We start from the raw sequence: 27,562 nt of genomic DNA on the forward strand, positions 1-27,562 counted from the left end.
ACCACACCCAGCTGGATGACAATGGAGAAGTGTTAGAGAAGGAGGTGTGGTTAACTGTGTCAAAGGCTGGAGACAGGCTGAGAAGGATGAGGGGGGATAGTTTACTTTTGTGACAGTTGCATAGGATAACATTTGTGCCTTTAATAAGAGCTGCTTTGGTACTATGGCAGGTGGAAACCTGACTGGAGGGATTTGAACATGGAGCTCTAGGAAACACCAGCACGGACTTTTGAGGCAACATCATGTTCAAAGGCTTTGGAGAGGAAAGTGAAGTTGGGGATGTGGTGGTGGTTTGCAACGGCAGTGCGGTCAAGGGCTCTTTTTTAGAGGAGAGAGGTGATGATGGCACAGTTAAAGGAGAGAGGAACAACACATTAAGAGAGAGAACTGTTAACAATGTCAACTAACATGGGGGCCCAATGAGAAATTGGGTGATCAGCAGTTTAGTGAAAATAGGGTTGAGGGAGCAGGAGGTGGGTATCATGGACACAATGAACTTGGAGAGGGCACGAGGGGAGGTAAGAAAGAAATTAGAGGCAGATGCGAGTTTAGGGGTAGGACTGGGGGAAGCATTAAAGCAAGTTTGATCAGGTGGGCTAGTAGAAGGGAGGGAAGCAGCAGAGGCAGCTGATGGGATGATCTGTCTTAGTGACAACGACGTCCATGAGCTCCTCACACTTATTGGTGGAGGTGAGGGTGGAGGAAACAGTGGAGAGGGATTTAAGAAGGTGATTTGCAGTAGAAAGAAGAAACCGGGGGTTATCATTGCATTCTAGGATGATCCTGGAATAGCAGTTGAGAGGAGGACTGGATAGTACTTTATGTAGTCCAGCCAGATTTGGGGTGTATGGCTAAACCAGTTGTCTGCCTGTCTGTCTAAGTCTCTTCGGCTGAAAAGAACGGAGAGGAGAGCTATACCTTATTCTGATGTATCAGGCTGGCTTGGGCCCTCTGTAAACCTGAACTGATCCAAAACTGTGCTGCCCATATCTTAATTCTTATCAATCCTGGTTACCCATCGCACTTGTGACCCCACTGAGCTGACCTGGAGTTTTGATTTTAAAATTCTCATCCTTGTTTTCAAGTCCCTCCATGGCCTCACCTGTCCCTGTCTCTGTAACCATCTCCAGGCCTACAACCCTGAGACTTTAAAAAAATTATTTCATGGTGGTATAGTTCCAAGTCAGAATGGTAAGTGGCTTGGAGGGGAACTTGCAGGTGGTGTTCTCTTGCACCTGCTGACCTTGTCCATCTGGATGGTAGAGGTCGTGGGTTTGGAAGGTGTTGTTGAAGAAGCTTTGGTGAGTTGCTGTAGTGCATCTTGTAGATGATACACAGTGGCAGGGGGGGAATGTTTAAGTTGGTGGATGGGATGTTGATCAAGCGGACTGCTTTGTCCTGGATAGTGTCAAGCTTCTTGAGTGTTGTTGGAGCCGCATTCATCCAGGCAAATGGAGCCAGGGCCACTGTGCTCCTCTAGTTCTCCATCACAATCCTGACTTGTGCCCTGTAGATGGTGGACAGGCTTTGTAGAGACCGGCACTGAGTTACTCGCCTCAGAATTTCCAGTCTCTGGCCTGCTCTTGTAGTTGCAGTATTTATATGACTGATCCAGTTCAGTTTCTGGTCAATGGTAACCCCCAAGTTATTGATAGTGGGGAGTTCAACAATGGTGAAGCCATTGAATGTCAAGGGGAGATGGTTAGATTCTCTCTTGTTGGAGATGGTCATTGCCCGGATATTACTTGCCACTTAGTAGCCCAAGCCTGAATGTTGTCCACATCTTGCTGCATATGGACAAGGATTGCTTCAATATCTGTGGAGTTACAAGTGGTACGGAACAGTGTGCAATCATCAGTGAAAATCCACACTTTTGATCTTATGGTGGAGGGACGATCATTGATGAAGCAGCTAAGATGATTGGATCTAGAACTGCAGTGATGTCCTGGGACTGACATGATTGACCTCCACCAACCACAATCATCTTCCTTTGTGCTAGGGATGACTCCAACCAGTGGAGAGTTTTCCCCTTGATTCCCATTGGCTTCAATTTTGCCAGTGTTCCTTGATGCCACACTTGGTCAAATACTGCCTAGATTCAAGGGCAGTCACTCTCATCTCCCCTCTTGATTTCAGCTCTTTTGTCCATGTTTGGACCAAGGCTGTAATGAGGTCAGGAGCCGAGTGATCCTGGCGAAGCTCAAACTGAGCCTGAGTGAGCAGATTATTACTGTGTAAGTGCCGCTTTATAGCACTGTTGACAAAACCTTCCATCACTTTGCTGATGATCGAGGGGGTGCTGATGGAGCTGGATGGGATTTATCCTGCTTTTTGTGGACATGGCATATGTGGGTAGTTCTCCACATTATTAGATAGATGGAAAATTGTCCAGGTGTGTCCTGTCCACAAAAAGCAGACAAATCCAATCTAACCAATCACAGCCCCATCAACTTCCTCTTGATCATCCACAGTGATAGAAGTTGTCATTGACAGTGCTATCAAGTGGCACCTACACAGCAATGATTTGCTCACTGATGCCCAATTTGGGTTCCGCTAGGCCCACTGTGCTCCTCTAATTCTGGACTCTTGAGCATCCCTAAGTTTATTGCCCCAACATTGGCTGTTGTGCCTTCAGTTGCCAAGGCCCTGAACTCTGGAATTCCCGCCCCAAAAACTCTCTACCCCTACCTCTCTTTCTTCCTTGAAGACCATGCCTCATGACTCACTTCTTTGAGCTTTTGGTCATGTCATAAGATCTCCTTATGTGAATCGGTGTCAGATTTTGTTTGATAACACTCCTGTGAAGTACCTTGAGATGTTTTATGACATTAATGGTGCTATATAAATACAAGCTATTGTGAAGCAAAGGAACCCTTAACGAGGACAGATCTTTCTGTTATTATAATCCTTGTGCCTGTGGAATAATTCATGTTGGGTTCATCAAATGACAAGTGGCATCTCCAGCCTAATGTACAGCTCCTGTATTGGTTGGTGATGGATAACTATTGATGCTCTTGTGCTCCATTAATATAGTCCTTGCTCATGGTGCTTGGAATGTGCCCCATTTACAGAGGCCAGCTAACCCTGTTACCTGAGGATCACAGTCACCTCCATGCTGGTAATTCCAACACTGCTGCTTTTGAAGGGAAAGAAAGTGACAGATTGCTTTGAGGCTGGGCTTACCCATATTCATTGTGATAGCAAAAGTCCTCTATTAAAATCATGTGTCCCATGGTTCCATGCCCTGTCTCTGAGAAGGGTGACTGCCACTGACCCCTTCAATGTCACAATTATTGCAAAGTGATTTCCAGTAGCCTGCTCTGTGTCTGGAGAACATATAAACATATGAATTAGGAGCAGGAGTAGGCTACTCGGCCCCTCAGGCTTGCTCCGCCATTCAATAAGATCATGGCTGATCTGAATGCAACCTCAACCCCACATTCCTGCCTACCCCCAATAGCCTTTCACCCTCTTGTTAATCAAGAATCTATCCAACTCTACCTTAAAAATATTCAAAGACTCTGCTTCCACCACCTTTTGAGAAAGAGAGTAAAAAGACACTCAACCCTCAGAGAAAAAAATTCTCATCTCTGTCTTAAATGAGCGACCCCTTATTTTTAAACAGTGACCTCCCAGTTCCAGATTCTCCCACAAGAAGAAACATCCTCTCCACATCCACCCTGTCGAGACCCCTCAGGATCTTAATGGTTTCAATTAAGTCACTTCTTACTCTTCTAAATTCCAGTGGATACAAGCCTAACCTGTCCAACCTTTCCTCATAAGACAACCTGCCCATTCCTGGTATTAGTCAAGTAAGCCTCTGGACTGATTCGAATGCATTTACTTCTTTAAATAAGGAGACCAGTCCTGTACACAATACTCCAGAAGTGGTCTTACCAATGCCCTGTACAACTGAAACATATCCTCCCTATTTTTGTAAGGAATTGCTCTCACAATAAATGATAACATTATATTAGCTTTCATAATTACCTGCTGTACCTTCATACTAACCTTTTGTGATTCATGCACCAGGACACCCAGATCCCTCTGAATCTCAGAGCTCTGCTATCTCTCACCACTGAGATAATAAGCTTTTTTATTCTTCCTGCCATGATGAACAATTTCACATTTGCCCACATTATACTCCATTTGCTAGATTTTTGCCCACTCACTTAACCTGTCACTTGTAGCCTCCTTACATCCTCTTCACAATTTATCTTCCTACCTATCTTGGTGTCATCAACAAATTTAGCCACCACTCCTTCGGTCCCTTCATCCAAGTCATTTATATAAATAGTAAAAAGTTGAGGCCCCAGCACTTATTCCTGTGGCACACCACTTGTCACATCCTGCCAACCAGAAAAAGTCCCATTTATGTCAACTCTCTGCTTCCTATTGGCTAGCCAATCTTCTATCCATGCCAATATGTTACCCCCTACGCCATGAGCTTTTATTTTCTGCAATAGCCTTTGATATGATGGTTTATCAAATGCTTTTTGGAAATCTAAGTATGGTACATCCACTGGTTCCCCTTTATCCATAGCACATGTGCCCTTCAAAGAACTCCAATAAATTGGTTAAACATGATTTCCCTTTTACAAAACCATGTTGACTCTGCCTGATTGCCTTGAATTTTTCTAAGTGCCCTGCTATAATATGTTTAATAATAGCTTCTAACATTTTCCCTATGACAGATGTTAGGCTGGCCTATAATTTCCTACTTTCTGTCTCCCTTCCTTTTTGAATAAAGGAGTTAAATTTGCTATTTTCCAATCTAATGGAACCTTACCCAAATCTAGGGAATTTTGGAAAATTAATACAGGTGCATCAACTATCTCAATAGCCACTTCTTTCAAGACCTTAGGGTGAAGTCCATCTGGACCTGGGGATTTGTTAGCCCGCAGCCCCAACAATTTGCCCAATACCACTTCCCTGGTGTTGGAACTTTCCCAAGTTCCTCTCTCCCTTCCATTTCCTGATTTACAGCTATTTCTGGGATGTTACTTGTGTCCTCTATAGTGAAGACTGAAGCAAAATACCTGTTTAATTCGTCCATCATCTCCTTACTTTCCATTATCAATTCCCCAGACGCACTCTTTATAGGACCAACGCTCACTTTGAGAAATTAGAGTTATTCACTGTGCACATGCCCTGTATATAACAGAATGCCATTGATTTATCCTGCTTCATGTATCTGGTGGGGGTGAGGAGGGAGGAAGTGATTGCAACTGTTTCTTTATTGCATTGTTCTACATTGTAACTTAGTGGCCTGTGTATAGGCCGTGACTCCTACTGGTCAGCTCACCACCTATGTATGGATAGTACAGAAGGGACAGAATATAAAAGATTCACTGTTACATTATGTGGGTTGGATTTTCCCCTTCTCATGAGTCTCAATTGGTTTCACAGTTGCCAAAAAACCTTCAGGACATCACCCAACACTTGCATTTAAATAGCACTTTAAAAAATTTTTAATTTAAAAAAAAAATTCATTCATGGGATGTAGGCTTCAGTGGCTGGGCCAGCATTTATTGCCCATCCCTTGTTGCCCTTGGTGGTGGTGAGCTGCCTTCTTGAACCGCTGCAGTAGGAATGTAGGAAAATGTCCCAAGATGCTTCACAGCAGTAAACGGCAATTCTAAGTTTATGAACCTAGACATTTAGTGTTGGCCCTTGGAGTTCCAAGGCAGAGCCCATGATCTGATCTTATTCGGTGGTCAGTCATGGCTCGGTGAGTTGCACTCATCTTTGAGTCAGAAGCTCAAGGGATCAAGCCCCAGTCTAGAGCTGAGCACAAAATTCAGGCTGACACTCTGTCAGAGGTCCTGTCTTACAGATGAGACATTAAACTGAGGCCCTGTCTGCTCTCCCAGGTAGATGTAAAGGATCTCATGACACTATTCAAAAGAGCAGGGGAGTTCCTTATGGTATCCTGGCCAACATTTATCAACCAACATTAAAAATAAACACACCGTCTGGTCATTATGATATTGTTGGCTGAGAGATCTTGTATGCAATTTATATGCTGCGTCTCCCTACATTACATTAGTTGCTACATTTTAAAAACACTCACTTGACTCTACAGCACATTGAAAGATCCTGAGGTCATGAAAAGCATGACATAAATGCATACTCTTTCTTTCATGGTGCTCACATAAGAAATTGTGAATACAGAAATCTCGAGCATTTTGAAGCCTGGTTAACTCCATTCCAATGCATTCTGGTTATTAACTTCTCTTCTGCAATGCCTCCACCTGCACATAAAAGACAAAGTCAAAGGCAGGCAATTCAGAGATGACAATGAACTTTAATACTGGTTCAATAATAAAATTATACATTACAAATAAAACACAGTTTTTATTTCCCCTCCCACCCAAAACACAGGATTGGGCCTTTCAAACGAGACGTGTGGGCAGTCATAGCAGCCACCGCTCCATCCATTTGTTGCTAGTCTGGTGAGTGTTGAGGTTGATTGTACAGTTCCTGGGACTGGAGGAAATGGTCATCTCCTTACTGATAAGTAAAAATGTCAGTGAGCAAGCACCTTTTTACACAGCATCAGTAACAATTAAACAAGGGCTTTATTCCAGATGTTTGTTACCCATGGAGATGTACATCAAATCTCAAATATTCATAGCTCCTTCAGGAAACGCAGTACCAAAAGAGCAACCAGAATAATCAAAAGGGATGGAGGGATTAGATTAAGACGAATGATTATATAAATTGGGTATTTCCCCCCCTGGAAAAGTGAACACAAGAAATAGAAGGAGTAAGCCATTTAGCTGTCAAGCCTACTACATTCTTCAATAAGATCAAGGCTGAACTTCTACATCACCGACATGAGGAAACTTCTTTTTTCATGCAGCGAGTGGTTAGGATCTAGAATGCACAGCCTAAGAGTGTGATGGAGCCAGGGCAATCAGGGCTTTCAAAAGATAACTGAATAAGTAATTGAAGGGAAAAAAAAAATCAGTGCCACAGGAGAGTGGGGGAATGGGACAAGTGAAGTAAATTCAAAACTAATGTGAAAACAATATTTCACTGAGTGAGAGGTCAACCTATGGAACAGGCTCCCATGGGAGATGGTGGCCAAGTTAGTAATGATACATTAGGATTCAATTTTAATAGATGTTTTTTCAGTAAATGCTATTTTGAGATACAGTATCTGAGTCATTTGAGATATTATGTGTTGCGAGAGTATTTGCTTGGGAAGAACAGGTGACTTTGGACCTATGGTTTCCAAAGCTCTTCACTGGGGTTTCCTCAACTCATGTCAGGATCTGTTGTAGGCTCATCGATAGAGATCGATTGCTGTGGTTAATCAGTAACTCTATAACACTGTATGATCTGACAACCAGGATTGTAGAAGATGAACTAGATGACCCTAGGTCTTTTATCGTCTAGCAATCCCTATATTTCCATGTGTGGCACAGAGTCTCGCAGACCAGGTGGTCCCAGGTTAAATCCCTGACCTGTACTAAGTTATCTGATCCCACCTTGGGCAGGATTTAGGCCAGTGCAGTTCACCTTAATGCCACTGGGCTAAGGATGGAGAAAGAAACTCAGGCCATGCTTCCTGCACCATCTCATTACCCCTGCTGGAAATTGTGTGGATGTAGGCACGAGGAGAGGACTCAGTTGTGGTGGCTACCAGAATCAAAGAGCCTGCCAACACTCTGCCTCGACTCATACTTGGATGTGGCATAGAAGAACTTCCAATGACATTCCAGCAAAGATTAGTACTTGAACCAGGAATATAGAAAACTGGCAAAAACCGCCATCTGACAGAGATGTTTTAGGGTTTGTACAAAGGAGCAGGGTTCAGTTTCAGATAAACATGAAAGTAAAACTCTTTTATTTGTGCTTCTACACTGCCAGCAGTTTACAATGCTTCATTATAATCATACATAAGTGTGCAGCGTGTGTTCACTCAGTCACAGTTTATAGCACAAGTGCAAAAGGTTACAGCATGAGACAGACAGGAAGCACCATCAATATTCAAACATGTAGGCTTGATTTCCAGACCTGTGATCACAAGCTGCCCTGTTGCCTCACCTTCCCCCTTCCCTATCTCCACCCTCTCCCCATCTTGCCCACCCAACCCATTCCACCCCTCAATCCCCTCCAGCTAGCCAATTTACAGGGTAAGTTACAGGTCACTATATATACAGTTTAGACCCTTTCAGCATTGAAATTGCAGCCACCGTTCCCCACTCATCAAGGACGCGTAATTTTTTTTTAGGTTGACCATTTATGGGTCATGAAGAATCCTAAATTGGGCAGTAAAGAACTCTCCCAACCTGTTTGTGAGCCAGCTGTAGAGATGAGAATCGGTAGCAGTAAGTAGGAAAAAGAAAGTTCTAGAACGTAAACCTGGCCCATGAGGGATTAACCTCAGCGGCCACCCAGAGACAATACTCTCGACCTGAGCTCATTGCTTGGCTTTCTTCACAATGGTCCCCACAGCGGAAATGACCGTGGTTTTTGCCCCGGTGGCACTGGTGGTTACCGTGACGACCCCTGGTAGCGTAGCGGTGGTGGTAATGATTGTCGGCTGAGCTATTGTCGTCACAGGCACTGCAGAGTCCCATTTACTCTTCCTTTTCTGGGAATCTGCAGAGAGGAGGGCAAGAGAGCAGGTTTATGAGAAAGTTTGCCTGCATTCCACTGGAGTAGCAGCAGTGCTGACTGCATCACCAAATGGTGAGCTCCTGCCCCATGTGTAATTTGTTCCACCCCATGAGTTACCTGCCACGGTCGTGCTTGCTGTGGTTGTGGTGGCTGTGCCAGAGCTGGTGTTGGTTCCTGTTTTTGTTCTGGTCACAAATTCAATCTAAAAAAATGATGAGAAGTAAATCAAACAACAACAGAGGTGCTATTACCCTATTGGGTGTATTCTATACATCACCAGCGAGGAGGAAAGATAGAGAAGAGCAAATTTGCAGGAAAATTACAAAGATACAAGACCATGGGGTAGATACAGTTGGGGATAGTAATAGTTTAAGGGCAGAGAGGGGGAAGAGTTTTGAAGTGCATTCGTTGACTTTTGCCTTTTATACATGCCCCCCTTCAACACTGCTCTGTGGAACAACCTCACTTTGCCTCTCCACATCTGGCATTTTAACAAAAATGTTTTTGCTTCCTTTCAGGTGTCAGGGATTGCATGCCTAACCTGCTGAGTATTTCCAGAATTTTCTGCTTTTATTTCAGATTTCCAGGCTCCGTGATATTTTGCTTTTGCAGTAGAGGTACTGCCTGCATTTAAAAGTTAATCACAAACGCATAGTTCAGTCCATAGAATAGCGATCTTTTATTATTTTAACTGCTCAAGGGCTTAGAAAAAACATTCTACTTTAAAATATATGTGGTTTATCAGTTATAGTAATTACTTGTTTCTTGTTAAATAGTTTTTTTCACTATTTTAATTTTTAAATGAGATTTGGCATATTGCTTTGCTCCTCTTGTAGAATAGGGTCTTAAAAGCAATTGCCAAACACAGTTTCTTGGCTGTGCACCAAAGGCTTATCTAGATCTTAAGCCAAGGACAGACACGATAGCAGTATAGGGAGTTATAACTCACCAATGACAGTGATCCAAGATACAAAATTTTAAGGGAGGTTTGAAAAGATTTAGAAACTATCTTTCTTTCAAATTAGGGAACTTCCTTTGAAGCTTCAAGACAAATATCCCTTTCTTTTCTTTCCCATTAACTATGGAACCATCTGCAAGTTAAATCATAGTTCAGCACAGTCATTGGAAACTTATCTGCTCTACCATGAGAAGCTAGCAACAACTACTGCAAAATATGGAACAAAAACAAAAATTGCTGGAAAAACTCAGCAGATCTGACAGCATCTGTGGAGAGGAAGACAGAGTTAATGTTTCAAGTCCGTATGACTCTTCATCAGAACTAAAGAGAAATAGAAATAGGTGAAATATAAGCTGTTTAAGAGGAGTGGGACAGGTGGAGCTCGATAGAGGTGGAGGCAAAGGAGAGATTGCCAAAGATGTCATAAACCAAAAGTCAAAGGGGTGTTGATGGTGGTGATATTAGCTAAAGGATGGGCTAATGGTGACATTAAGGGTAGAAAGCAGGATGAACAAGTGACAGATGGCCCTAGTGGGGGTGGGGGGGAAGGGATCGAAATAGGCTATAAGGTGGAGATGAAACAATGGATGGAAATAAATTTTAACTGCAAAACTGCAAAATATTGGTTGTATTACAGCTACTACTTGCTTGTTCTTTTAGTGTTGCATAATTCTGCTCAGTGGTTAAAGTTCAAGGCAAGGTCTAGTGTCGTGCTATTCTAGAGGAGTAAGTAAAAACACTTTATGGGCCATTTGGAAGGAGGCTCAGAAACAAAGAAGACCAAAACATCCGTATTTAAATATGTTAATTCCCAATCTTCAGCTATCTTGATAACACTATCTGTGATAGAGCTTTATGTTATTAATTCAATGGCTTGAACTTGTAATATTGGTTTGGGGTGTGGGTTGGAAATCAGCCAGTCATCTATTTCCTGATTACCATCTAGTGATTCTACCTGGGAAGTGTGTGAGTGTGGATGTCAGGTGAGGGTAGGATTGGACACTAATGCACCTACCATGGTATAATAGCCCAATAGATGATATAGTGGAGGGTTGCCAATGCAGTTTGGGACCTTAGTATTACACTGGATAGTGTTTTAACCAGGAGTATATGGGAAACTGGGCTAACTCAGATTGTGATTCAGGTATGTTGTTGTGGCGAGGAAATGAAAGGTTAGTTGCCATTTCTTGTACCAGCAGTTTCAATGGTGCTGGTCAGTCTGGGCTTTACTCACCTTTGTTCGCTCCTTCTTGGCTTTCTCTATTTTGTCCATTTCTATTTTCTGGGCCTTGGCTGCAAGAGGAGAAGGGGATGGGATATGAGAATGGGCCAGAGTTTGGCACTGTCATTATACTGAAAGTGTTTGAGACAGATGTGTGCAGATGAGGCTGTGCTCACCATGGCTTCCAATAAAATATTACCTAATGCCTCATAGTATGAGTCCTCTGACCATCCATGGGGGTCAAACATGTCCTGTGGAGAAAGTCACATGTCAAATAAACTGGAATAATACACTGGACACTGCACCCCGACACCATGGGGCAGTGTAGGAGCTTTACTCCGTATCAACTGTTCTTGATGCTGAACTCTGGATACCAGACCAGAAAATCTCTCAACTTGATGCGTATACAATAAAAAAAGACATGAATGTTTTCTAAAATGGACTTTAAGAAAACATCAAATGGATGCAGTGACAACCCTGAACCTGACTTGAGACACACCTCATTCACTTGGATCTTTCTCCATTTTTGTGGAGTAGCTTTTCCTGACTCTTCCTTGGTTTATTTCAATGCTTTGGATACAGCTATGAACAAGATAAGAAGCAGGGTGCGGGGGTTGAGGGGGATGGGGGGGTGCTGTGGAGATGGGTGAAGTTTAAGATTTGATCCATTGTTTTTCAAACTTGGACAGGTTTATGTAAATTAATAAATTGTAATATCTGAATTTGAGCCTCTATCTCACCCTTGGGTTAAATATCAAGAAAGCATGACACTATTTCCACTCTAGTTCTTCCATCTCGACACCTGCGGACTGTGAAACATCTCAAATCCCTAAGCTCCTGACTCTAGCAATCTTAAAGCTTTTTCTTCCTCATTTTAACCCTTGTTTATTTCATGCTTTAAGGGTCTGTAAGCCATCACCTGAGTTTGTCAATGAAGGGATGTGAGGCAGAGCGTAAACTACCAGCAGTATCTGTACTGAAGAGCTAAACATGTACCTTTGGGTAGTTTGTACCGAGTTCATCAATGCCACAGAACTGAATCAGTTTTTCATAAATGCTGAAAGGTAGAGAGCAGAAAGTTGTTGATGCTGTTTAGACACAGTTTACACCAGCCAACACAGAGATCAAACAAACCAACGTATCAACTACAGTACAACAACAACTCCCCTTCACTCTCCCCAAGACTGACCATCCCCAACTGGAGTCAGATAGCAGCGGCCCCTCAAACTGGGGTTAAACAGTGGCCTCTCCTCTGAACCCAAGTCAGACATTGACCCTTTCTCTAAATTCCAGTCAGACATCAGTGAGCCTGCCTTTCAATCACAATGAGACAGCAATAACCTCTCCTCTAAACTGCAGCCAGACAGCAATGACTCCTCTAACCCCAGCCAGACCAGTGATCTCCTTCTCTACACCACAGTCAGACAGTGGTAGCCACTCCTCCACACCACAGTCAGACAGTAGTAATCCCTCTGCCACACCACAGTCAGACAGCAGTAACCACTCCTCCACACCACAGTCAGACAGTAGTAACACCTCTGCCACACCACAGTCAGACAGTAATAACCCCTCTGCCACACCACAGTGAGACAGTAATAACCCCTCCTCCACACCACAGTGAGACAGTAATAACCCCTCCGCCACACCACAGTCAGACAGTAATAACCCCTCCTCCACACCACAGTCCGACAGTAATAACCCCTCCACCACACCACAGTCCGACAGTAATAACCCCTCCGCCACACCACAGTCCGACAGTAATAACCCCTCCGCCACACCACAGTCCGACAGTAATAACCCCTCTGCCATACCACAGTCAGACAGTAATAACCCCTCCGCCACACCACAGTCAGACAGCAGTAGCCTGTCATCCACACCAGTCAGACAGCAGTAACCACTTCTCCACACCACAGTCAGACAGTGATAACCCCTCTGCCACACCACAGTGAGACAGTAATAATCCCTCCGCCACACCACAGTCAGACAGCAGTAACCCCTCCTCCACACAACAGTCAGACAGCAGTAACCCCTCCTCCAAACCACAGTCAGACCTCAGTAACCCCTCCTCCACACCACAGTCAGACAGCAATAACCCCTCCTCCATATCAGTCAGACAGCAGTGACCCCTCCTTGACACCACAGTCAGACAGCAGTAATCCCTCCTTGACAGCACAGTCAGACAGCAGTAACCCCTCCTCCACACCACAGTTAGACAGCAGTCAACCCTCCTCGACACCAGTCATACAGCAGTAGCCCCTCCTGCACACCACAGTCTGACACAGTATCCTGTCCTCCATACCACAGCCTGACACAGTATCCTGTCCTACACACCACAGTCAGACAGCTGTAACCCCTCCTCCACACCACAGTCAAACAGCAATAAACCCTTCTCCACACCACAGTCAGACACAGTATCCCATCCTCCATACCACAGTCAGACAGCAGTAACCCCTTCTCCACACCACAGTCAGACACAGTATCCCATCCTCCATACCACAGTCAGGCAGCTGTAACCCCTTCTCCACACCACAGTCAGATACAGTATCCCATCCTCCATACCACAGTCAGACAGCAGTAACCCCTCCTCCAAACCACAGTCAGACATAAGTAACCTCTCCTCTTCACCACAGTCAGACATCAGTAACCTCTCCTCTTCACCACAGTCAGACAGCAGTAACCCCTCCTCTACACCAGCCAGACAGCAGTAACCCCTCCTCGACACCACAGTCAGATAGCAGTAACCCCTCCTCCACACCACAGTCAGATAGCAGTAACCCCTCCTCCACACCACAGTCAGATAGCAGTAACCCCTCCTCCACACCACAGTCAGATAACATGAGCCCTCCTCATTCCGTCTGACCTAACAGAGTCAGGCACACACCGGAATTCAGTCCAACCACACAGACCTGGGGTTGCGGAACTCCTTTTTTCTCTGAATGATGTTGTTCATGTCAAGGCCTTCATTCAGCTTTCTGTCGTACAGCTTCTGAATTTTCTCCTGTGAATACATGGAATGGAACAACTAACAGTGAGCCACATGCAACAGGTAATCAGAGCACTGAGTTTTTATGTATAATCACAAGGCTTTGCTCAGGGAAACACCTGACCTCACTGTGGGACAGGGCCTTCTCCGCCTCACTGAAGGTCAGAGGGCATCAAAGCTAATTCTAATTACACCCTTGTTTCACAGTCACTTATGTACCCTTTCCAGCAAGCACCCTTTCCACTGCACCATGATCAGGAACATGAACCCTGGCTGATTCTGTACCTCCTTAATCCAGGACCATTATAAACAACAGCAGTATCACCACTGCTGTCGCAGCTCAGATCAGCCAAACATGGGGATCAAAGCAGGCACCTTCCTGATTGGAACAGCTCAGTATTGTGCAGCTTGGAATCTTTCCCTCATGAGACACATAGGGCACTTCCTTGCAATGTTTCACCGAAAGCTGGAGAACAATGAGAGAGCAGCAGTTGTGGAAGTGAAGTCAATAGTCAAAGTTATAGCTGTGGCAAATAGAAAACAGATTCTCATTTTGAATGTTCAGCACTGAAGGGCAAGAAGCAGACAAACACACCAGCAATCTCTTTGAATGAAAGTAATTCTCAAATTAAGGAAGGATGTTCTATGGCAGTCTCCCCCTCCTGACTCCTAATCAGTCTCGCTGTGGGATTAGACAAAGACCATAGATTGGTGTGCTCACAGTGTCTCCACAGCCACACTGGCTAGTAGCAACTCTTCCAGCACTAAACTCTTATCTTCTTGCTCTAACTCTACAGGTGTGTTGGGGTTGGTTGGTGGGGGCGATGGTGGCCAGTGCCTGCCTCTATCTCCTACATGAGAGAGAGTTTGGTTTGGGGTTTGAGACAACAGGACATGTCTACACACAGTTGAAAAAAGATATGAGCTCCCCACACCTGCTTAACACATTCCTCACTACTGGCCAAGCTATTACTCACTATAAACATTGCAGCCTCAAGCTTGTGGGTGTGTTTATTTAGCACTGACAGAGAAAATGAATCGGACACTCCCAAAGTATTTTAATAGTTTATGGGATTTATGATCATGTTTGGGGGGATGGAGGAAGCATGAACTCCAAGAATAGCTTTCTATCATACCCCCCAACCCCCTGGCTGTATTCTCTCTGCTGGGTAGTTGGTCTGTGCAGGCTCCAGAACGATGGGACCAGCTCCTTGCATTTTTTTAAAATTTAACAAAAGGGTGCGGTATGCCTGCAGTCCCAATGCCAAACCGCCTGCATATAGCAGCTTTAAACTTCAATCTGAGCTGCCTGTAGCTGTAAAATTTGTTAGTATCAGAAGAATTAACAACAGCAACAACTTGCATTTATATAGTACCTTGAAAGTAGTTTCACAGGAGTACACATCAAACACTTAGGGCACTAAGGGAATCACAGAATCACACAATGCAGAAGAGGCCCTTCGGCCCATCGAGTCTGCACACGTGAGGAACATCTGACCTACCTACCTAATTCCATTTGCCAGCACTTAGCCCATAACCTTGAATATTATGACGTGTCAAGTGCTCATCCAGGTACTTTTTAAAGGATGTGAGGCAATCCGCCTCCACCACCCTCCCAGGCAGTGCATTCCAGACAGTCACCACCCTCTGGGTAAAAATGTTTTTCCTCACATCCCCCCCTAAACATCCTGCCCCTCACCTTGAACTTATGTCCCCTCGTGACTGACCCTTCAACTAAGGGGAACAGCTGCTCCCTATCTACCCTGTCCATGCCCCTCATAATCTTGTACACCTCGATCAGGTCACCCCTCAGTCTTCTCTACTCCAACAAAAACAACCCAAGTCTATCCAACCTCTCTTCATAACTTAAACATTTCATCCCAGGCAACATCCTGGTGAATCTCCTCTGCACCCCCTCCAGTGCAATCATATCTTTCCTACAGTGTGACGACCAGAACTGCACACAGTACTCCAGCTGTGGCCTCACCAAGGTTCTACACAACTCCAACATGACCTCCCTACTTTTGTAATCTATGCCTCGATTGATAAAGGCAAGTGTCCATATGCCTTTTTCACCACCCCACTTACTTGCCCCTCCGCCTTCAGAGATCTACGGACACACACGCCAAGGTCCCTTTGTTCCTCAGAACTTCCTAGTGTCATGCCGTTCATTGAATACTTCCTTGTCAAATTACTCCTTCCAAAGTGTATCACCTCACACCTTTCAGGGTTAAATTCCATCTGCCACTTATCTGACCATTTGACCATCCCGTCTATATCTTCCTGTAGCCCAAGACACTCAACCTCACTGTTAACCACCTGACCAATCTTTGTATCATCCGCAAACTTACTAATCCTACCCCCCACATAGTCATCTATGTCGTTTATATAAATGACAAATAATAGGGGACCCAGCACAGATCCCGTGGTATACCACGGGACACTGGCTTCCAGTCACTAAAGCATCCTTCTGTCATCACCCTCTGTCTACTACAACTAAGCCAATTTTGAATCCACCTTATCAAATTACCCTGTATCCCATGTGCATTTGCCTTCTTTATAAGTCTCCCATGTGGGACCTTGTCTAAGGCTTCGGCACTACCCTCATCTACACACCTGGGCACCTCCTCAAGAAATTTAATCAAATTTGTTAGGCATGACCTCCGTCTGACAAAGCCATGCTGATTATCCCTGATCAAACCTTGCCTCTCCAGGTGGAGATAGATTCTCTCCTTCAGAATTTTCTCCAATAGTTTCCCTACCACTGACGTGAGACTCACTGGTCTGGAGTTCCCTGGCTTATCTCTACAACCCTTCTTAAATAGCGGAACCACATTAGCTGTTCTCCAGTCCTCTGGTATCTCCTCCGTGGCCAGAGAGGAATTAAAAATTTGGGTCAGAGCCCCTGCGATCTCCTCCCTTGCCTCCCTCACCAGTCTGGGACACAAATCTGGATCTGGAGATTTGTTCACTTTTAAGCCTGCCAACACCTCCAATACCTTGTCACTCCCTATATCAATCTGCTTAAGAACTCTCTCTCCCAGAGTTCGATACCTTCATCCTCATTCTCTAGGGTGGAGACGGATGTGAAGTATTCATTCAACACTCTAGCGATGTCATCTGGCTCCACCCATAGATTGCCCCCATGGCCCCTTGTGGGCCCTACTCTTTCCCTGGTTATCCTCTTCCCATTAATATACTCACAGAATATCTTGGGATTTTCCCTACTTTTACCAGCCAGAGCTTTCTCATATCCCCTCTTTGCTCTCCTAATTCCTTTCTTAAGCTCCACCCTGCACTTTCTGTACTCCACTAATGTCTCTGCTGATTTGCTTCCCTTGTACCCGCTAAAAGCCTCTCTTTTCCTTCTCATCGTATCCTGAATATCTCTGGTCATCCATGGTTCTCTGGGTTTGTTACTCCTTCCTATCACCCTAGAGGGAACATGTTGAGCCTATACCCTCCCCATTTCCTTTTTGAACACCCCCCAGTGCTCCTCTGTAGATTTCCCCACAAGTAGCTGTTCCCAGTCTACCTTGGCCAGATCCTGCCTTATTTTACTAAAATCCACTCTCCCTCAATACAAAACATTTTTTTTGCAACTTGTCTATTTCTTTGTCCATAACAAATTTAAACTGTACCATGTTGTGGTCACTATCACTAAAATGCTCCTCCCCCACTACTGGACTAGTATTCCAGAGACCCAGGGTAATGCTCTGGGCACCCTGGGTTCAAATCCCACCATGGCAGATGGTGATATTGAATTGAATTCAATTCAATAAAAAATCTGCAATTAAAAGTCTGATGATGACCACGAAAAAATTACCGATTGTTGGAAAAACCCATCTGGTTCACTAATGCCCTTTAGGGAAGGAAATCTGCCATCCTTACCTGGTCCGGCCTACATGTGACTCCAGACCCACAGCTGGTTGACTCTTAAATGCTATGAGCACAAGGGAAATTAGTGATGGGTGATAAATGCTGACCTAGCCAGTGACACCCACATCTCATGAACGAATAAAAAAAACAAATTTACAAAGTTACAAAAAGAATATTTGGACAAATGACCAAAAGCTCAGCCAAAGAGGTAGGTTTGAAGGAGGTTCGTAAAGGAGTAGGCAGAAGGTTTAGAGAGAGAATTTCAGAGCTTAGGGCCCAGCCAACTGAAGACACAGTGGAGAATCAGGTTACTAGTTATCAGGTTCCATCTGTGATTTTGTTCATCTTCGGGGTTCCATGTGACAAGCTATAGAAAGTCCCAAGTCCAATCCCACTCCATCTGTGCTGAGTCAGCAGAGTTCAGTTGTTCAATACTAGGGCATTCTAGCTGGCCTTGGAGTCACTATGCAAGACAGCTGGGGCATGGGGGTATAAAATCAGCCGGAATTCCCACTCCTGATCCTATACAGTAACTCCCTGACAAGAAGAGGGTCGGGCGAGGAGAAGAACATCAGAAAACTGGATTAAATAAGATCACGGCCAATCCAATTCTCCTACCAGTTTCAGCTGTTGAATGATGTGACTATATTGGAGTTAATGGTGTTGTTTGATGGTGGCATCAATCTGGTTTGACCTGAGCTGTGATATTCCCTCCTAGTTAAAGCAGCTCACTGAAACTCACTATCCCGGCTCACACAACAGGAATGGTCATCAGGCACAGATATTGCCAGCAGACTTGCTGGGATTGGGCCTTAGGGGAAAGGAGGAAATTTGGACAGGAAAGGTATTTGGGAATTAAGTTTTCATCGTGGATGGGGCAAATTGACAAAGACATCCCACCCATGCTCACCATAGTCTGTGCTAGTCTCACATAGAGTGAACCATATATTCCTATATACTTATATATGTTGACTTTTTTTTAAAGAACACTTTTGCTAAACAAGGGACACTGGCCTAAAGCAGTTAATACGTTGCATTTGGAGGAAGGACACAAGCTGCTTTCTGGAGACAGCGTCTACAGAGCTCTCAGAATAGCCCAGACTGAGACTAGAGAACAATCATGTGACCCAGCTTGTGGGTGAAATATACTGGATTTGCACTAACAGCCAGTTCATCCCTCCTAACTTGGCCATAACAGACCACTTAAGCTGGTAGTTGGTGATCAGGTTTGGTTATTAGGGCAAACAAAATTGTGCTTCAAAGAAACGTTCCTCAACACACAATACTGCATCTTCCCAATCTGACCCTTGGTACCAGCAATACTCACTCTTACCCTCGGTTGTGCCTCATACCTGTAATTGATTAGAGCATCTCCCCATGGGCTCGGGAGGCATTTTGATATCATCAGGCGACATGTTCCTCACTTTTTCTGAAAACGAAGCTGGAAAGAAAACAAAAGATATATCAGCATCATAGATACCCCACCAGTGGGACAGGGAAAACTCAGCACACTGTACCCTGCACAGCCACAGACGTGGAGTTTCTCATCCCACCTCAACACAATTCATTGCCAGTTGGCAAACAAGCCAATCCCAGCCCCAATCCTTCAACAGCACTTTCTGTGCTAATCTATCCGTTCCCAACTCCTCACTTGTAATCAGACCCTTCTTCTGGTTTCTTGGACACTGCTAAGAATTAGCAGTTCACCCAAGCATCCATTCTTCACATGAGATGAGCTCTTTTGCAGTACAGCCCAGCCTGATCCTGTCCTCACATGACTTCTACGTGCACACACTATTCAGCAGAGGTCACTTGGATGGTGATCAGGAGTGGGAATCCTGAACGATCATCTTCCCTCCTACAACAACCTGCATTTATATAGCAACTTTACCATAGTAGTACGTCCCAAGGCCCTCCACAAGAGCTGACCAGACAAAATTTAACAGCAAGCCGCAAAAAGAGATATTAAGACCACGGCATCAAAAGCCTGGTCAAAAAGGCAGGTTTTAAGCACTATCTTAAAGGAGACGAGAGAGAGATGGAGAGATTTAGGGAGGGAATTCCAGAGCTTAGGACCTAAACAGCTGAAGGCATGGCCACCAATGGTAGATTGAAGAAAATCATGGATGTCCAAGAGGCCTGAATTGGAGGAACACAGAAATCTTAGGGCTGGAGGTATTACAGAGATAGGGAGGGGCAAGGTCATGGAGGGATTTACAAACAAGGATGAGAATTTTAAAATCATGACGTTGCTTGACTAGGAGCCAATGTAGGTCAATAAGCACAGGGGTAATAGGGGAAGGAGACTCGCTGCGAGTGAAGATACAGGCAGCAGAGTTTTGAATGACCTCAAGTTTACAGAAGGTAGAATTTGGGAGACTAGCCAGGAGCGCATTGGAACAGTCAAGTCTCCAGGATACGAGGATTAGATGAGGGTTTCAACAGCATAGTAGAACATAGGTGAGCTGAGATAGGAGCGAAGTTGAGCGATATGACGAAGGTGACAATAGGCAGTCTTACCGATGGTGTGAATATGAAGTCAGAGGCTTATCTGTGCATCAAGTGTGACTTCAAGGTTGTGCACAGAATGACTTAATTTCAGACAGTTGTCAGGGAGAGAGTTGGAGTTAGCAGCTAGGGGACAAAGCTTGGCGTGGGGACCAAAAACAATGACTTCAGTATTCCCAGTACTTAATGGAGGAAATTTCTGCTCAGCCAGATAAGTAGTCCGATAATTTATCAACAGTGGAGGAGTTGAGGGGGGTGGTGGTGAGGTAGAGCTGGGTGTTGTCAGTGCACATTTTCAGGAAGATATAATAATTTTCATAATGTTATTGGAACTTATTGTAAAATAGAGTAATAGTGGGGTCTGTGTCTATGTCTGTGTCCATGCGTGCTTGTGCGTGACTTAATTGATTTTGGCGTATCGGAAGATAAGCTAAGTTTGAAATTTTAAGTAGGTAAACATGGGGGAAGTTTTAGAATGTAAGGGTTGAAGGGAACATTTGCATTTTTAAATAAACCAGACTAGCTTGAATTCAAAGGAGGAGTGAAATGTTTCACCTAGCCAGGATAAGTTAAGAAACAGTGTGTTTATTTTTCCCAAAGATTACTGGTAAAATTGGTATTATGAGAGATTTTTATTATTAGAAAGGCAAAGTCCAAAGACACAGTGAAACAACGGGAATTTGCATTCAAAGGGGAAAATATGTATAAAGGAAAGAATGGTGTGTTTAAGGGCAGGAATTCTAAGGTCTAACAAGTGTGAAAAGCCTCCAGCATCTAAGCTTCAAGCTGCTGTCTACAAAGAACTGAAGTTGAGAAAACTGACTTAGAATTCGACTGTTTCAAGGTACTGTGTAACTTTGCCTGGGTCTTTTAAAATCTGTGTGTCTTACTGTTGCCTTAATGAAAGTGTAACTGGGAGTTAGGTTAACTAGGGGGCTTAGATGTTATCATAGTAGTAATTTGTAGATCTATGTTTGTACTTAAAATCATTTCTTCTATTAATAAAGGTTTAATTTAGTTTTGTAAGAAACCTATATTACTACTCTTATTACTACTGAATTCAGGGCACGCATCTCAAAATTTATACAAATTGCAAAACAGTTGTGGCAATTGTTTCAAGTTTTTCTTTGGGATTTGAGCAGCTCAGCATTTACCATCGGCTGTGCCACAACAACGCGTGAAAGCTAACACTGTGCCTTCAGATGATGTCACCAAGGAGCAGCATGTAGATGAGAAATAGGAGATGGCCGAGGATAGATCCTGGGAAACAGCAGAGATAACATTTCGGGAGCAGGAAGAGAAGCCAATGCAAGTGATTCTCTGGCAATGATTAGATAGATAAGAATGGAAGCACATGAGGGCAATCCCACACAGATGAATGACAGTGGAGAGGCTTTGGAGGAAGATGATGTGATCAACTGTGTCAAAGGCTGGATACAGGACGAGGAGGGAAAGTTTACTCTTGTGACAGTCACATGCGATATCATTTGTGACTGATGAGAGTCATTTCGATACTGTGGCAGAGATGGCAACCTGATTGGAGGGATTCAAATATGGAGTTTTGGTAAAGATCAGAATGGATTTGGGAGGTGACAACACGTTAAAGGGCTTTGGAGAGGAAAAAGGACATTGGAATAGAAAATGCTGGGAAAACTTAGCAGGTCTGGCAGCATCTGTGGTGAGAGAAACAGAGTTAACGTTTTGAGACCGTGCGACTCTTTTTCAGAGCTAAAAGGGAGGTTGGAGATGGAATGGTAGTTTGCAAGGAGGGTTGGGTCAGGAGTTTTTTTTTTGAGAGAGTTGATGATAGGAGAGGGGGACAACACCTGAAGTGAGAGAACAGATTACAATGGCTAACATGGGGGCCAAGTGGAGAAGTTGGTGATCAGCAGTTTGGTGGGAATAGGATTGAGGGAATAGGAGATGTGTCGCATGGACAAGGTGAATTCAGATGGGACAGAAACTAGAGAAAGATGCAAGTTCAGGGCTAGGGCAGGGAAGAGTATTAAAGGAAGTTTCGCTTGGTGGGCAAGTGGAAGGGAGAGATGCAGCAGAAGCAACTGATCAGATTGTCTCAATCTTAGTGCTAAAGACGTCCATGGGACCCTTGCAACTGTTGTTGGAAGTGGGTGGGGGGGGGGGGGGTGGGGGGTGGGGGGGGCGGTGGAGGAGACAGGGGAGGGGGGTTTAAGAAGATACTCTGCAGTTGAAAAAAAAAAGCCAGGGGTGGTGGTATCCTTGCATTCCAGCATGAACCTGGAATAGTGAGCACGTTCATCAGTTGAGAGTAGGACCTCGTAATGTTTTAAGTACCGGATCTGGCATGGGTAGGCAAACCATGTCAGGATAAGGCCAGGGTGAAAGAACGTAATTGTTTTACTGGGGTCCAGAACATCAAAGATGAAGGTGAGGGCACAGTTGAACAAATCAATAGCTGCAGAAATGTTGTTGACAGGGTTCGGTGAGGCCGCAGAGGGAATCTGAAAATGAGAAGGATCTTTTCACTGGGGCACAGGGAGCCATGGAATAAAGGGGGCAATGGAGTGTTGGGTTAGGGTGAAAACTGGTTACTATTATAGAGGTTGAGCCTTGAGGTTTTGAAGGTATGGATGAGGGCTTCAAGTGCAGTCAGGCCATTACTGACTAATGCGAAAGGTGATGAGACTCAGTCAACAGCTCAGTTCATGGAATCTTAGAGCACAAGAGGCTTTTTGCCCCATCATGCCTGTATTGACTCTTTGAAAGCATCCAGTTAGTCCATCTCATCCTGCTGTTTCCTTCAATTGTTTGCTGTTTCAAATATATATCCAAATCCCTTTGAAAGTGACTAGCGAATCTACTTTCGCCACTTCTTCAGGCAGTACATTCCAGATCAGAACAACTCACTGTGTAAAAAAAATTCTTCTCATCTCCTCTCTCACCCCCACTCAATTCTTTTGCCAATTATCTTAAATCTATATCTTCTGGTTACAGATCCTGCTGCCAGTGGCTCTACCCACTTATTCTATCAAAACTCCGCAGAAATCCCCAGGTTACACTCCGCCAGGCCCTGTCTGAGTAAGAAACAGGATTTTGATTTGCATCAGTTCCAGGAGGAGAGTAGGAGTTTGTAAGGGCCAAACAGATGATCCAGTTTTGCTGCCACTGAACTGTAGGAAGCCTTGACTCAGGACTTGATGTCAGCAAGCCAGTTGAATACTATAGCAACAGCCTGGGAGTCAGCCATGGAGGCAGAGTTATAGAGTTAGGCATCCCTGCTGTGACTAAGGAAGCTGAAACCATGCTTGATAAAGAATTACAGAGAAACAATGAAAAGAAGGCTAATGAAAAGAAGGCTAGCAAAAATGAAGTCCTGGGCTCACATCGAAAGTCACTGTGGGCTGACATGGAGTGAGAAACCTTTCGAGCAGATGTGGTAACTGCACCAAGATGGCTTAAGAGTGGGACCACAATAATGGAGCCATGAAGCTGGGCTATTGAGAACAGGTGGCGGAGGAGACAGGGATGTTCAATGATGTCAAAGGCAGTAGAGTGTGAGAGGAGAGTCAGTGTTCATAACAATTATGAGTGACAGAATCGAAGAGGTAAGAAGTCTCCCTCCAAAAGTTCCATTTCATTCAGCTTGTACACTGCAACAGTTTGATTGGGTTTTTTGCTGCCTGTGCCTCAGACCAGTGAAAACAAAGGCTCTAGTAATTTAATCCTCCCTTTCAGAAAACAAAAAAACTTCTGGGGAAATGTTGGGGCCCACAGTGCAGGCCAATGCCAAGGCTGAAAAGAACAGAGAGAGAAACAGGATTAATCAGGAAGTGGAAATTATTTGACTCCAAGTCCTTCAGAGCAGGGAAAGACTGGGTGAGGTGAAGCTCTTCACACAATTTGAAGTCCTGGGACAGAGTGAATTAGAGTGGGAGATGACAGTGAGCTTCAATTTCAAAGCAGAGAGTGTAGAAAGGAGAAGTGTAAGAAGGAAGGTAGTAAGAGTGTTTAGGATATAGGAAGAACAAGAGAGGGATTTGCCCAAAAGCTCTGATGACCGTAGTATCAACAAATCCTTCTCTAGCAGAAATTGGGTGTGCTTACACCACACAGACTGCAGCAGTTAAAGAAGGCAGTTCACCAACACCTTCTCAAGGGCAATTAGGAATGGGCAATAAATGCTGGCCTTGTCAGCTATTCCAAAAATGAATATTTAAAAAGTGTACTGAGTTCAACACTGGCTAGACAAAAGAGGGATAGCCTATTATGCCTAAAACTTTCTGTTTGTAAGTCCATGCCCCAACCTATGTTTTTATCCACATTTGTTCAGGATGTAAACTGTATAACAGATGCCACTGCAATTTCAGTGCAGCTGTGAGGGCTTGTGATTTTCACATTGTGCAAATTAAATGGTGAAAAACACCAAGCAGTATACCTCGACATTCATCCTTGCAGTCAAGGGACATGTCAGCTAAGATGATTTTGGGCTCTATAACTCTAGGGTACAGCACTGGTGGGTACAGGTCTGTCACTGTATAACGCCGTGGTGCGGTACTGGTGGGTACAAGTCTGTCACTGTATAACACCATGGTAAGGTACTGGTGGGTACAGGTCTGTCACTGTATAACACCGTGGTACAGTACTGGTGGGTACAGATCTGTCACTGTATAACACCGTGGTACGGTACTGGTGGGTACAGATCTGTCACTGTATAACACCATGGTACGGTACTGGTGGGTACAGATCTGTCACTATATAACATTGGAATACAGTGCTGGTGGATTCAAGTTTGTCACTGAGGGTACAAGCAATATGAGGCAATAATTATGACATTGCATTGTATTAAAGTACAAAAGTATTAAAGTATTATTGTGGCCTTCCTTTGGTGTCTTGGTGCCAATGCACTAACTAAGGACTTTTTGTTGTTTCTTGGTGATGGTGGGCACAGGCAACTGTCTTGTGATGGATCTGGTTTGATAAACCTGCCATTGTGCAAACCTTCAGTACGACAGCTCATACAGATATTACACAGCACACTTATGCTGGGATCTCCTCACAACTTCACGTGATTAAGTGTAGAAATTGTTTTGAGGAGTGGGAGGATGCAGTGGTTTAGACACTTTTGTTTTAAACCACCTGTATCCTGGAGGTAACTTTCCAACATGAGATTTGTCTGGGTGGTCTCTTTGACCTCTGATTTGCCTCCAGTTGGCAATATGGCTGTAAAGCAATGTTAGTGTTTTATGACCATGGTATATCTAACCTTTAAGTGTCTGAAGTGGTCCCTCAACTTGATGAGCATAATAAAAATCTGATGGAGATCTGTGTAACATGAACGGGTAGCGCTGTACTTAGGAGCTGGTTGAAGCATGCCTGCTGTCAACATTCAGTGACTGGGTAAAGATTAACATTGCCTAAAGGCACAGCTAACATCCATGACTGAAGCTCTGACTGCACCAGGGCACAGGTAAATGGGGCACTCCCAGCAGAGGGTTCAATTTCTGTATAGTTCAGAGTAACTGAGCTGCCTACAAAATACATGCCTTAGGAACATCAGTGAAACTTACAACACAGAAGGAGGCCATTTGGTGACTCATGTCTGTGCTTTCCCTATGGAAGAAGAGCTGTACTTAGTCCCACATCCCCAATTTTATCCATAACCTTGTAAGTTCCTCATTGTCAGGTTCCAGTCTAGCTCCCTTTAAAAAAATGTTTTATGGAATCAACTTTCATCAGCTTCAGAGCAACAACTCAGTGAAAAAAAATCCTCATCTGTTCTCTAGATGTTTTGCCAATGATTTTGAACCTATGACTCTGGTTTTTGATCTCACTTGTCAGAGGGAAGAGTTTTTCTCTATATCCTCTATCAAAACCTATTAAAGCATGATTAAGCAAATATGTTTCCAATCTTGGGTTTGGGTGCTGCTGACAAGGCTGGCATTTATTGGCCATCCTAGTTGCCATCAGGAGATGCTGGCGGGCCTGCTCCCTCAATACAACTGAGTGGTTTGCTAGACCATTCAGAGGACAGTGAACTCAACCACGTGGGTGTAGGACTGGAGTCACATACAGTCCAGAACCAGGTAAGGATGGCAGGTTCCCTTCCCTAAAGCACATCGTAAAACAGTTAGACTTTTATGACGGTCTGGCAGCTCCATGGTCACTTTTACTCATACCAGCTTTTTACTACAAGATTTTCCCAAATTGAATTCAAATTCTGAAATGGTGATGATGGGATTTGAATTCAGATTCTCTGAATTATTAGTCCAGGCCAGAGGAAAGAAATACAGAAGGCCAGATTAAAAAGAAAAATTCTCACATTTCAACTGAAAAGTCAAAGTTAGTCATCAAAGTTATCTTGGGAAAGGGCAACAAACAAAGGAAGTTTCATTGTGCTGGACTAAACTTTCATCCTTCTGAATACTCGGGGCCTGCTGTCACTGTAATGAGTTCTTTTCTGTAATTAGGAAATAAATCAGCAATCCTGAGATTGGATTACACACTCCATTAGGCTGCTTTCTGTCTGACACTGGACAGCACAGGTGCACACATACAGGCATCTTTACATACACATGCAAATATATGCACATGTATATTATATATATGAGATATATATATATATATATACACATGCACATAACATATATCACACATATTCAACCACACACAAACTAATTGACGCATACACACTTGATGCATTTAAGTTATTGTGCCCTGAAACCGAACTAGCCAGCATACATGAAGAAAGTCTGACAGATTTAATTAGTCCAGGGATATCCTGTTATCTCTGTCTACCTCCATGCTCTGCCTCCCTCATGCCCTCAGTGTCTGAGTAAGTAGGGCCCTAGTCCGTCAGCTGTGGGAACTAGCTATACTCACTGTACACTGCCATTGGAGCTTTGCCCAGTGTAGTTAGCTCTGCAAGCTGAATGGAGGCAATGCTCAAAAGAAAAATAGCTTAAAAAAAAAGCCACAAAATAGTGGACAAAAGCATGGTATTCACATCGCCATAGTAACCGAGGTGAAGACTTGGCCTCATGCTCAAATCCAGCACATCAACAAGTCACTGCGCACATAAAAGCACAGTCAATACAGCAATGGGAATTCAAGCAGAGCCAGAGTTCCTGGGAGTCACCCACAGTAATAAACAGAGGACACTAAGGGGTGTGGGGGGCTGTTGGGGGGGGGGCGTGGTGACAAGGGAAGTCTCACAATGAAGGATTGAACAAGCAGAACATCAGATAAGCTGCCATTGTACAGGAGAATATAGGACACAAGCAGGTTGGGCAGGGGAGATTACTGTCAAATTACAGAGTGTAAGAGTGGAGTGGGGTAGGGAGAAAGATGGGAATCTTGATTTTATTTGAAAGCCAGGGAGAGAAATGACACAAAGGCTGAGAAG

At 44.1% G+C, this 27,562-nt stretch overlaps 2 protein-coding genes across 2 annotated transcripts in view; one reads left to right on the plus strand and one right to left on the minus strand.

Annotated features, from left to right (window-relative positions):
* Window positions 1-6,287: 6,287 nt before the first annotated feature.
* sap30bp (SAP30 binding protein) overlaps window positions 6,288-27,562 on the minus strand; it is a 92,241-nt gene continuing 70,966 nt past the window's right edge. The window contains exons 5-11 of the mRNA XM_078570848.1: window positions 19,026-19,114; window positions 13,718-13,809; window positions 11,808-11,868; window positions 11,011-11,062; window positions 10,824-10,882; window positions 8,749-8,833; window positions 6,288-8,613 (exon numbers count right to left, since the gene is read on the minus strand). Coding sequence (XP_078426974.1) covers window positions 8,432-8,613; window positions 8,749-8,833; window positions 10,824-10,882; window positions 11,011-11,062; window positions 11,808-11,868; window positions 13,718-13,809; window positions 19,026-19,114 — 620 coding nt within the window. The 3' untranslated portion in view covers window positions 6,288-8,431. The remainder of the gene's footprint in view (window positions 8,614-8,748; window positions 8,834-10,823; window positions 10,883-11,010; window positions 11,063-11,807; window positions 11,869-13,717; window positions 13,810-19,025; window positions 19,115-27,562) is intronic.
* On the plus strand, window positions 12,181-13,670 carry LOC144667639 (uncharacterized). Its single transcript, XM_078529115.1, has 3 exons — window positions 12,181-12,395; window positions 12,504-12,701; window positions 13,475-13,670. The coding sequence occupies exons 1-3, from the start codon at window positions 12,181-12,183 to the stop codon at window positions 13,668-13,670; spliced, it is 609 nt and encodes a 202-aa protein (XP_078385241.1).

The sequence above is a fragment of the Cetorhinus maximus genome, chromosome 24 (genome assembly GCF_964194155.1).
Source record: "Cetorhinus maximus chromosome 24, sCetMax3.hap1.1, whole genome shotgun sequence".
Classification (NCBI taxonomy): Eukaryota; Metazoa; Chordata; class Chondrichthyes; order Lamniformes; family Cetorhinidae; genus Cetorhinus; species Cetorhinus maximus.